This window comes from Typopeltis vanoorti, chromosome 9, assembly GCF_054136105.1.
Source record: "Typopeltis vanoorti isolate ZY-2024b chromosome 9, IOZ_Tvanoo_1.0, whole genome shotgun sequence".
In the NCBI taxonomy this organism is placed as follows: domain Eukaryota; kingdom Metazoa; phylum Arthropoda; class Arachnida; order Uropygi; family Thelyphonidae; genus Typopeltis; species Typopeltis vanoorti.
This window is the reverse complement of record NC_143557.1, coordinates 2912788-2925239: the sequence shown is the minus strand read 5'-3', so window position 1 is coordinate 2925239 and position 12452 is coordinate 2912788. Positions and strand designations below refer to the sequence as shown.

At 33.5% G+C, this 12452-nt stretch overlaps 1 protein-coding gene across 2 annotated transcripts in view; it reads left to right on the top strand.

Moving 5' to 3' along the window:
* LOC150102847 (uncharacterized) overlaps window positions 1-12452 on the top strand; it is a 109231-nt gene that overhangs the window by 25703 nt on the left and 71076 nt on the right. For both annotated transcript variants that reach the window (XR_016548781.1, XM_090397600.1), the window contains exon 2: window positions 6323-6863. Coding sequence is in view for 1 of the 2 variants with exons in the window: in XM_090397600.1 (XP_090253726.1) it covers window positions 6344-6863 (520 nt within the window). In the remaining variant the exon portion in view is untranslated. The remainder of the gene's footprint in view (window positions 1-6322; window positions 6864-12452) is intronic.

The following is a 12452-nucleotide window of genomic DNA, read 5'->3' as shown; positions in this document are numbered from 1 at the left end:
CCTCACTGATTAATCCTTCTCTTTTGTCTTTTCGAATAATGCTATAGCCATCATCTTCCGTTAACCTCGTTTCGTCAACATTAATGATTTGTGGACTTGACCAACTGTATCAAGGCCAGACTGCATCCTTATTCCTAATATTCTTGCATTGGTGTATACCGCATTTACTTGAATGTAAATCTCCCTGCATACACCTCGCACCCCTGATTTTACTTTACATAAAAAAATAAATTTACTTTACATAAAAAAATAAAGTTTCACATATCTCACACATGAAAAAATGTTTAAAACTTTAAGAAATAGATAGTCAGTGTTATGGCAGTTGCAGATATTTTGGAATTTGGTTGAAGGGAATCAGCATATCAACTTAACAAATGGCAGCTTGCCTTTGTCATTGAGTCGTGTGATCATTTGTTAATACCGCACCAATCATGTGCGTCTTCATAGCTGCACTATATCTACAGGCATACCATTGCTGTCTGTTTCATGCATGCCATTCACTTCTCATTAGTCATTTGCCAATTTGAATCTTTAGTGACAATAATAATTGTCACTAAAGATTCAAATATATTGCGTGGTGAAGGTGAGCGACCGATTCGTAAATGTTGATAATTAAAATTTAAATGCATTCATTTTATAAATAATGTGTGCAATTATAAATTATGATAAATACTGAGGATTTAATTATAAGCGCAATTTAGTTTTTTCCTGAAAAACTTTCATTTCTGAAAATCACTACATATATCTCGCCCCATGATTTTTTAAATTTGGAGAAAAAGTGCAAGTTATATTCGAGTAAATCCACTAAGCACAGTGACTTCTCTGGTTTCCCTTTCCTTGCCACAATTCTTTTCCTCATTTGAGCACTTTGACTCTGCTCCATTGAGGCCATCTCTGCATTCTGTCTTATCTTCCTTTGTCCCTTTCTCACACAGTTGTGTTATCTGACGCTCACAGTCCTGTCATCTAGTTTTCATTTTCTTGACTGGTTACATACTCTCTTCCTCTCATCAATCAACCTAACTTCACACTATCTCAAATACAGACCATCTGCAGAGAACAGCTCTCTCCTTACCTTCAGATTTATTCCATACATTCATTTACTTAAGTCTTAAGTCCCGTGTAATCAGTTTTTTCTCTTGCATGATCTTCTGCTTTGCTGTCTCTAGCAACACTCACAAATTCTGTGCTATCTCATTTACACTTCTTCACATCTTTTCTTTCTACTAGCACAACCAACTCCTCTGCAGAGAGTATCTAATTTAGAATTCCCTGCTTTTGACATTCTTTGGTTGAAGGTATCCTTGTTCCATCTAATCATATTCATCAGCAGCATTTACTGTTCTTCAGACTGATAATTACCCAGACCGCTTCACATTTCTCTCCATGAAACTTGACCATATGCAATAAGTCATCCAAATAGGTCATCTTCCTATGCAACTTCCACATTCATAATTTCATCTGGCTCCTCTTTTCTACCACCAGTGAGCAAGCTGGAGAAGAGACTGAAATCTTTGCCATAATCAGTGACCTAATGCAAATCATTCATCTGCCTACACAAATCTGAATTTGGGTTGCATATAAATTGCAATATGTTGTTTTGCTCTGAAGATTCTGGTTTGAAATCCATCGAAATATAAGCTGGTGAATAAACGTATTTTATAATTTACTTCATTTTGGTGTGGTAATACCATTATAAAATAAGTGGAGTCACAGAAATTTCCCGACCAGCATAAAGACAAGCAGGTTTTAGGAAACTTAATTGTAATAGAGATTAGATCTTTTGTTGTAGACAGATCATGGAAAACATAAAGAATTTAGACTCCCTATAATAATGTTTCGTAGACTACTCGAAAGCTTTGACTGTGTTCAGCATGGGGAAGTAATGAAAAGAAATGGGTTTTCCTCAACACACTCAAGTTGATAGCTAACTTGTACAGTGAGCAAGAATCCATAGTAAAAACAGGTGTTGGATTAACTGATTGGCTTCAGGTTGGAAAGGGAGTAAGGCAAGGATGCTTACTTTCTCCTCGCTTGTTTGGTATATATGCTGAGAACATCATGCATGTAGCATTGGATGAGCTCAAGACAGGAAGTAGGATAGCTGGTAGATTGATAAGTAATCAGAGGTATATGCTGATAATGCAGTACACCATCCTCTTCTTCCTCTACTTTGAAGAAGATCCACTCACTTTAATCTTTAGGGCCTTACTAGCTATCTGATAAGGCCCTACAGATTATATACTATTAGAGTATCGAGGGCTATAGGGTCTTTCCATTTCTAGCCCATATCTATGTCCCCTCTAAAATCTGCTCTTTCCCTTTCAAATATCCAATTTGGAAGAAGGCTAGTTCAGAAGCCTTAAATTAGCAGCCATCGCCAGTCTAGTCACCTGACATGGAGAACATTAATCTACTTTTAAGCCAACAGAGAAAGGTAATTGAAATGAATCTATGGAAAACGACCATGGAATGGAAAAGGTAAAATGAAAATAGAAACGACAAAAATAATACTGATAGCAAACTAGAATGTAAGAGAAATAATGTATAAAGAAATCGAATTAGATCAAATATTAAATGAAAAAAATTTTTAAATAGCAATAATCCACTGAAACAAAAAAAGAAATTAAAACTATATGAATTGAAAATTTTAATGTAATATAAAATGGAGTTGACGGAGACCAAAGAGCACAAGCAGGTGTTATGATTTGGATTCGTAATTCCCTTTCAAAACAGTTAAAATATTTTAAATTATGGAAGGAACGAACAATAGAAGCTAGAATAAAAATAGAGGTTATTTAACAATAACCTCTATTACATTATATAGCCATTGTATATAATACAATGGCTATATGAACAAAGAATTAACCAATATTTAGATAAAATAAAACAAAATGTAGAAATAGAATGGCTTAATATAAAAACAATACTAAATACAGCAGCAAACGAAAACTTAAAAAACGCCAAAAAACTCAATAAAATGAAAAAAACTGGAGATATGGGATGATACAACAAAAGAAATAATCAAAATGAAAAAAAAAAAAGCATATCATAAATGGTTAAGCAGTAAAAGATTAGAAGACAAAATAGAATATAAAAGAATAAGAGCCATAGCTAAAATGTGTAATGTTTTTTAATCTAAGTGCTTGTATCATGAAGATGCCAACAGCTAAAGTTTAGTGAAACTAGTAGATTTAATAAATATTTTAGTTAGCACTTGACCTATTGTCCAAATAATTACTCTATTAGATGATCAAGAAAATAAACATTCATTATAAAGTATATAATTTCTTGATATCTTTAATTTATAGTATAACCAAGTGGAAAAACTTCCTTTCATTGAAAACAATCACTAGCTTCCTTTCTGTTTGGGAAAGGAAGCTAGAAGGTCAGTGCCAGACTTGAACAAGTGTGTTTTAGCTATCAAAGGCAACTGCTTGTTTCTCCAGATTTTTCTGTGGCCCGTGTCTAAAGGTGGACTAGGTTAGCTAGGAATGTGCAAATCATCCTTGCCTATGCTTTGTAGGCAAGGATGACCTGTTCATAAGCTTGTTGATCATCTTTCTCTTCATATTCTCTCAACATTTTTTGCAGTTCCTGAATTAATAATGCTACTTATCCATTTAATTTCACCCTACTTCTCTTTTTGACTCTAGGTATCCAGTGCAGCATTACTTTCTGCTGTTTCCCTTGTTTAGTACTACTTTTGACTGTTTCTCCCTTAATGTAAAAACACATTTCCTAGGAAATGTATGCTGTTATTACATTATGGTGGGAGGTCACTACCCAGACTGGTTTCACCCTTTTTTGAGGCTTCATCAGTGAGTAGCTAGACCAAATAGATACCAAAGGGTATAGCGAAAAGAACTTATATACTCTGCTATACGAGTTGTCAAACAGGTGCAACCATTAAGTTACTTAAATATAAAGAGCCAATAGACTTCATTTCGGCGATATAAACATTATTCAAATTAAGGGGATATTAAATCCCACATTGTTTTAAAACCGAATAAGAAACTCAAAGATTGGGATGCCGAATATAGTAAACTATAAAAGTATCTGCGATTACTCACTGATGAAGCCTCAAAAAAGGCTGAAACCGGTCTGGGTAGTGACCTCCCACCATAATGTAATAACAGCATACATTTCCTAGGAAATGTATGCTGTTATTACATTATGGAAAATACCAAGATTAGCAATCAGAACTTTCCCCACCTTTGCAACAAGTTGCCTGTGATTGTACTACGTACTATGACTACTTGCATTAGCTCATGCTAGTAACCGCCGATGCTTTTATAGTTTACCATATTTGGCATGAAACTCTCTGATTCCAATCTTTGAGTTTCTTATTCGGTTTTAAAACAATGTGGGATTTAATATTCCCTTAATTTGAATAATGCATTAACAATATTTTGAGCACTAACCCATAAAAATATCCGAAAATAAAAAACAATGAAGAAAATGATACGCCTGGAACTGAGTGATGCATAATTTCTTAGTATGTATCTTAAAAATATTACCTAATATACTTTGAATATTTAAAAAAAAATATCAAATGTGTTCTGTTTTATATTTAAAATATTGATTTCTTAATTTTGGGTTAGAAAAAGTAGGGTTTGTCTTATACATGGAAAAATGGTAGTTGCCCATGCCTTGTTTCTGCTCAGATTAAATTGAATGCAAATTGTCAGTTGCTGTGTGTACTGTTCTTACTTTATTATTGTCATTATTCAGGCCTCCATGGAGTCAAAAAAACTCATCATGGAAGGTTTAGATTTATCATTATCTAGATCATAGATTTTGATAAATATCTTATCTTGCTCTCAAAGTAAAACAAATTAGCACTGACAATTAATAGTAATCATTGTGTTTTGTTAGATATCAAGCCATGATTTGCTCAACTAATAGTGATACAAAATCATTTGAAAGTTTCATGGGCAGTTAATAGAAATGCATTATCACTACCACACTATGAATTTTTTTTAATTTATTTAATTTTTATCTAATTTTATTTTTATTTATTTTTTTTTTTTCAGGTTTGAAATTTTTTCTGCAGTTTATTTTTGCCTTAATGTCATTTATTTTATTTTATTTTTAGAATTGCTTTGCAATCAGCTCTAGCGTAATTAGTTTTCATTGTCCAACATATTTTTTTTTTTTTTATTTATGACATTCCAACTCATAAAAAGCTGTAAAATGATCGGGGATTAGATAATCTGAAACTCCTGCTCTAGAGACTAAATGTGAAACTTCAAGCAACTTGAACATCCAATAAACAAGGTGCTGGTTTCTCTCTAGGCAATGCATCTGTCATTTAGATGAAAGCTTCTTAAACTGTGGGTCGTGACCCCAATTGGGGTTGTGTAACTGAATGTGAAGGTCGTGAAAAATTTGGCAACAGTAAAAGGTTTCTGAATGCGCAACGACCAAAAATTAATTCAAAAAATCAAACGTGTAATGAATCTGAGGTGTTTCTGGCAGCGCTTGCCTGTGTTGCATCGTGCTACTTTCACTGCAGCCTTGGTTCTGAAAACCCAACATGCACACTTTGCACTGTGCATGCCGTCATGTCATGCAACGTCAACGAATGCTGCCAGGAACACCTCGGCTCAGATTCGAGACTATTGTATTGTAATTCTTTATGTAAATGGTAAAATTATATTTAAACCAAATACTTGTTTTAAAATAACTTTCTTTATGATTTATCATCAGTAAATGTTTGATTTGTATACCTATTTTATATACCTATATACCTGGGGTCACGTAAAAATTTCTTAGGCGAAAAGGGGTTGCGAGTAGAAAAAGCTTAAGATGCTCTGATCTAGATCTCATTAAAATTCTCTTGTGCATCAGTAACATGCATGGGCTTTTGAGCATTATCATGGGCAGGCACTGTGCATCCTATACAAGCTCAATGCCTAGTTTTATAGATAATACACGGTGCCCACCCATGCATGTTACTGATGCACGAGAGAATTTTAAGGATATTAAACATAAAATAATAAAAAGCTAATTGGTTTTTGATTCTGTAAAAGGGAATAAGCTTCGTATCAGAAAAGAAGCTCTTGAGGAAAAATAACTAAAAACTGTGGAAGAAATTGTCCATTAAATAACTAAGAAACAACTTTCTTTCATCTGGTTAGTTATTCAGAGGGAAGTAATTGTTTCTCTCGAACGAACATTGATGTACTTTAACTGCTAATGCTCAGAATTTTTGGATGGCTTGTGCAGTTCTTATTGTCAAAATTATACTTTTTTTAAACGTTGATGTATGTATTTGAATGTAAATAAACATTGTAATAATATACTGTTTTTATTCTAGTAAAAAAATCATAGCACAGAAATGGTTCCCCCATTATCGGCTTTCCAAGTAGAGAATTTTGATCCTCCTCCTGATGATGAATTAATATGTAGCATTTGTAGATGTGTCTTCTGCAATCCTGTTGAATGTCCTTGTCATCATGTATTCTGCAAAGAATGTATAACAAATTGGCTTGCTGTACAGCAAACTTGCCCAGTTTGTAGAAAACGTACTCATACTTCACAGATACAACCAGTAATCCCACTTGTAAAAAATATGATATCAAAGTTGACTCTTCTATGTCCTAATGGAGAACATGGATGTAAAGAGAAAATAACATTAGAAAATTTTGAAAGTCATGTTGGGAGCTGTGAATTTGAATTAGTGGAGTGTAAAAATGAAAACTGCAATGAAAAGTTTGTCAGAAGAGATATTGCAAAACATGAACAAAAAGAATGTAAGCATCGCTTAATCAGGTGCCGCCGTGACTGTCTTTTGTTGCTTCCTCCAAAAGCAGCTAAGAAACATAACTGTGTTGAAGAACTAAAGAAACAGATTGTTGGTATGTATTATCTTCTTTATATAACAAAATGCACTATTTTAATATAATAAATTATATTATTCACTTGAATGTCACTGCAACATTGTTAAATATTTTACAGTGACATTCAAGCTGCAGAATATTTCTAAATTAGTATCATTACCCAAGTTAAAATTAAATTTTGTAATTCTCTTCTAGTATTGGATAATGCCATTCCATTCTGGAAAGTTTATATATGGATTGGCCCTCGGATAGAAAGCAGTTTACATTTTATTTTATGTCAGTTAAATGCATGTAAGGGTTTGCAACCTGTAGACTACTTAAGTATGAATGAGATATAGGTAAATAACATAGGAATGTGGAACTTTTCAAACCACTTCAACCCTTTAAGTAGGTTGGTTTTGCACTTGGCACTGAAATCATTTATCATCTAATGACATTTGTGTCACAGTGAGATTCAAACTCAATGTTAGCAAGACTATCTACTTTCCTCAACCAGCCTGACCAAATTTGGAAACATTGCTCCCAATATTTTCTTTAAAAAAAAAAAAATTAAATTAAAAAAAAAAATCCTTTGAGAGCAACTAGGTTGTTTCTCCTCCTGATTGACTCTACTATCCTGCTGAATGGACATTTTGTTTAAAAATATTGCTGTATGAGTATCCATTCCTTCTCGGCTTACACGATGATCAGAATACATCTTAAAAATTATAGAAACAACTAAATTGTTAGAGTAAAACTTCCGTTTAATATAAACCAAAATAATCACTCGATATTTCGACATGTTAAGGTCCTCTGCAGTATACACATGTAAGATGTATTTTTATATGGGATATGCATTATTTATTGGGTGTGCATGCGTATATATCAAAAGCTGGTTGGAAACATTAATAAAAATGTAGGAATATAATTCTATTAGTGAAAATTAAACTATGAATATAATTTGACTTCTATTCCAAGAATTACTATCCTTTGATATTCAACTATATAAGAATTACCATCTTTTTCAAAAACTATTTTGGTACATGGTGAAAAAGTTGCACATGGAAAGAGGAGTTGAGCAGAAAGGAGATAGATGCTGCTTGTGCATTGATCAAGAGCTATTTAGTCAGCAATGTCTGACTGTATTCCAGATGTAAAGAGGCTAAATAAGCGCCTCCGTAGCGCAATTGGAAGAACGACGGTACATTGCGCCCTTCGATTGGAATAGGCCTAAGTTCGATTCTCGTCGCGACGGGAGGAATCTTTATCTGGTCGATTTCAATCGAAGGTGAGTTAGCCGATCTCATACGGAGGTAGCAGGGTTTTTTCTCCCGGAAACTCGGGTTTTTCATCCCGCATACATACAAATCGGCCCTTCAGAACACACGCAATTTACAGACAAAAATTACTAGTTGTGGTGGTGTTGGAGGTGGGCGGTTGATGGCGTTGATGGAGATGATTCGTAGTAGAGGTTAGGTGTAGAGACAGTTGTAGGTGTCCTCCCGCGATGAGTCTTCGGACTCCTTGGAGGTATCAGGAATAATAATAATAATAATAATGTAAGAGCAAGATGGATGGATGAAGGGATTAAGTGTGAAATCTGGAATAAGGATTCACTGTGGATACAACACAACATGAAAGTTTGTAAAAATCAGTTGCATGAAGAATACAAAGAGTAGGCCAGAAAGGTAGCTTAATGTTAAGATAGCAAAAATGCTGTATAAGCAGAAATTAGTCAAGAAGGGAAAAAAAAAATCTTATCAAGTTCTTTCAGTATATGGCAAGTAGAAGAAAGAATGACTGGCAGTATATTAGTTGATGACAATAGTATATTGGTAACTGATGCAGTGGATATAGTTAATATATTCACTGAATAGTATCAGGATATTTGATAAGGTATATAAGAAGTTGAGTGTAGATATGGTGGAGAAGGGACTGCTAAGTGAGCAGGAGGCATATGCTGAATTAATTAAACTTAATGTTAAGAAGGAAATAGGACTTCACAACATGTATCTTTGGAAGGAATGTCCTAAAGCTACAAATTATAGGGCATTTTGTGTCTGGAGTTAGGGGTTAGAGAGGTTGGTGAGGACTATGATTCAGAATTGGGTTAATAATAGTAGGATTCTCTAAGATGGTCAGCATAGGTTTGTTAGGAGGAAGTCATGTTTTAGTAATCTGCTTATATACTACAAGGTGACAAATTCATTGGATAAGAGAGATGCATATACAGTGATGTACTTAGATTTTTCAAAGGCCATTGATAGACTGCTGCACAACAAGCTAGTAACTAAATTGAAACAGATAGGATTAGATGACTATTGAGCTGGATTGCAGATTTTCTCTTTGATAGATATAGACAAGTTGTGTATGGAAGAGTGTGACATTGCAGCAGGATCTCAGTAGAGTATGAGTGAGTGGCTCTATCAGTTTAATGCTGCAAAGTGCAAGGTCTTGAAATTTGGGAAAGGTTGGGATGCAAGGTATACCATTTATGGAGAAATTTTGAAGGAAATGGAAGAGATGAGTGATGGACAGAGGAGTTGAGCAGTCAGTTTAAAATTGTAAGAACATAACAATGAATGAGGATCTTGACATATAGAAGCAGAGGTTATGGTTTGCTTGTATAAGGTTTTGAACAGTTTGCATATGGACTAATGTGTGCAGATTTGGTTGTTTGATTTTCAAGGGGATAAGGATATATTAGAGAGGGTCCAAAGAAGGTTTACTACGTCGGTTTCAGGGCTATGGAATATTTCATATGAGGATAGAGGATAGTCACTGTCCTCTATCCACATTACATTACAGACCTGGAAGTAATGCAAAAGTCATATTTCCATATACAAGTAGTCAAAAGGTGTCATACCTTATTACTAAAATATTCTGTATTAGAGATAGATGTTGAAAGTTTCTCCACTTGGTTATACTATAAATTAAAGATGCCAAGAGGTTATATTCTTGATTTTATCCTTTATCCAAGTGTAAGCAAACAAAGTTTGTACGTGAAGTCACTTCACAACTGGGCTACTTGGATAAAGGATGAAACAAAGAATATAATTTCTTGGCATCTTTAATTTATAGTATAACCAAGTGGAAAAACTTTCAATATCTGTCTCTAATTCAGAGTATTTTAGAAATAAGATGACAGCTTTTGACATATTTGTATATGGAAATGTTGACTTCTGCATTACTTCAACCTTGGTGTCACTTCTGGGTCTGGCTCCAACTGATGAGACTTCAATAAAAATCAAAACTAGTCTGAATAGTGTTCCTTCCAATAATGCATTGCATTATGAGATATTAAGGCAATTGATGTGAAGTCATTAGCCTCTATATACAAATAGCCTAGTCGTGAAGCCACTTAATATGCAAGGTTTGTTTGCTTACACTTGAATGATGAAACCAAGAATATAATTTCTCTGCGTCTGTAATACTTGATGCTGATCTCTTATCTATAAACACATGATCAATCTGATTAAATGTTGTGCCATCTGCAGGATATCCATCTCCTTTTATGTATGTATTTAAGGAAAACATGTAGAGGATAACATGTACAGCATATTGTTATGTAGTGGAATGTTTCTGTCCATTATCATTAGTGGATATGTGGACTGTTTTCTGGTTGTTCTTTTTCACATCACTTTCTGTGCAATGTTAGCAGTTGAATCTCCAATTACAGAAAAAAAAATCCTTTTTCTCCATATCACCCTTTTTTTCTGTTGCACGAGTATATTTATCATCATCTTCTTCTAGGCAATTGTTTGCCTGTAACGGTTTCAAGGGTTTAAAGTCTTCTGCTCATCTTCTCCTGGGTCTTCCTCTTGATCTGGTGTCCCCTTTGGTTTATATTTCCAAGCAATATTTGGCCATCTGTCCTCATTCATTCATTCTTTCTATGTGGTTTTTCCAGTTCTTTCTATAGTTTGTGATGTCTTCTGTTATGATAACTTTTCTTATTTCTTCATTTCCTATTCTTTTATAGCCTGCAAGCCCTCTTAGGAACTTCATTTCTGCAGCTTCCACTTGTCTGTTATCTCATTCTCCCCAAGTCCATGTTTCACTTCCATATTTCAGAATTGGTTTGGCTATTATTGTATATAGTTTTATTTGAGTTGTTCTAGACATTGTTTATTGGCTGCTAGGAATTTTTGCTTTTTATATGCAATGTTGATTTCTCCATTGGGGCATATGTAATTTCCTAGATATTTAACTTTGTTCACTTCTTTTATTACTTTGTTGTGGATGACTAGTTTGCATCTTTTAATTTCTTTACCTTGAAATGCTATTGATTTCGTTTTATTGAGATTTTCATGTCATACTGTTCTATTGTTTTGTTCAATATGTGTAATTTTTTCTGTAATTGGTCTTCATTTTCAGCAAAAATAATTTGATTGTCAGCATATAGAAGGCTGGTTAATTCTTTATTTCCAATTTAATTCCTATGATTTGTTTTTCCTCCATCCTCTTGAAATTTTTTCCATATATATATATATATTGAAGAGTATTGGTGATTATCCACTTCCTTGAATGAGACTCCTGTTGGTTTTATTTTTTTTTTTTGGTTATTAATCTTAATATAGCTTTCTCCATCTCAAACTACAAAAGCAATGGCATTATATTTGCTTTTGTGGTTTGAGGTGGAGCTTTAAATTCATGAAGTATATTAATTTTGTTCTGTTGATATGCTTTCTCATAATTTAGGAAGGCCATATATGTTGCCAGGTTAAGTTCTATTCTTTTTTCTATAATTTTAATGTAAATGTGGGATCTGTGCAGGATCTTTCTTTCCTAAAGCTGCATTGTTCTACTCCACTAATTTCCTTGGCCCATGGTGTTAATTTACTTTTAATTATATCTAGATGTATTTTATAGCATGTATTTAAAAAGGATATTCCTCTGTAATTTCCACAATCCTTTCCGTTTCCTTTTTTGAATGACTATTGCTGTCTTCCATTCTTGTGGGATGTTTCCTTCTTCTCATATTCTGTTTAGGAATTTAATTAATCGTAATTGAAATGGTTTAGAGTTGTATTTGTATAGTTCTGAATTTATTCCATCTTCTCCCGTAGCTTTTCTATTTTTTAGTGTTTCTAATATTTTCTTTACATCATTTAACTGTATTGGTTCTTTCTTTGTTTCTTGACTTATTACTTCTTTTATTTCAATTTGATTATTATTGTTTAGAAGCTGGGTAGTGATTGGTCCATTTTTAGGGTCCTTCTGATTCTTATTGTACATAATTTTTCATTCATGAATTTAAAATATAAAACATTCTCTTTGTCTATATACTATAAATGCTACCCCAAATTCATGTTTCCCTTATTCTTTTCCATTTGAAAAAAATTGAATTTTCCCAAATTTTGTTATTCTGTCCCAATCCATTTTGTTTCTTTTATTACCAATACATTTTAATGTATATAGAAGGATTTCTGATATGAGTGCTTTAACTGCTCCTGTCTTTATAATATGTTCCTGTATTTCATATCTTCAAATCATAATCCTGTAGTCATTTCTTTAGTTGTAGCTGTACCCATTTGGTCTGTCCATTTTCAGTTTTTTTTTTCTTCCCATTTTCCTTAACGAGTACTCATTTTCTGGGAATGAGTTGTCAGCCCATTGCCCGAAACT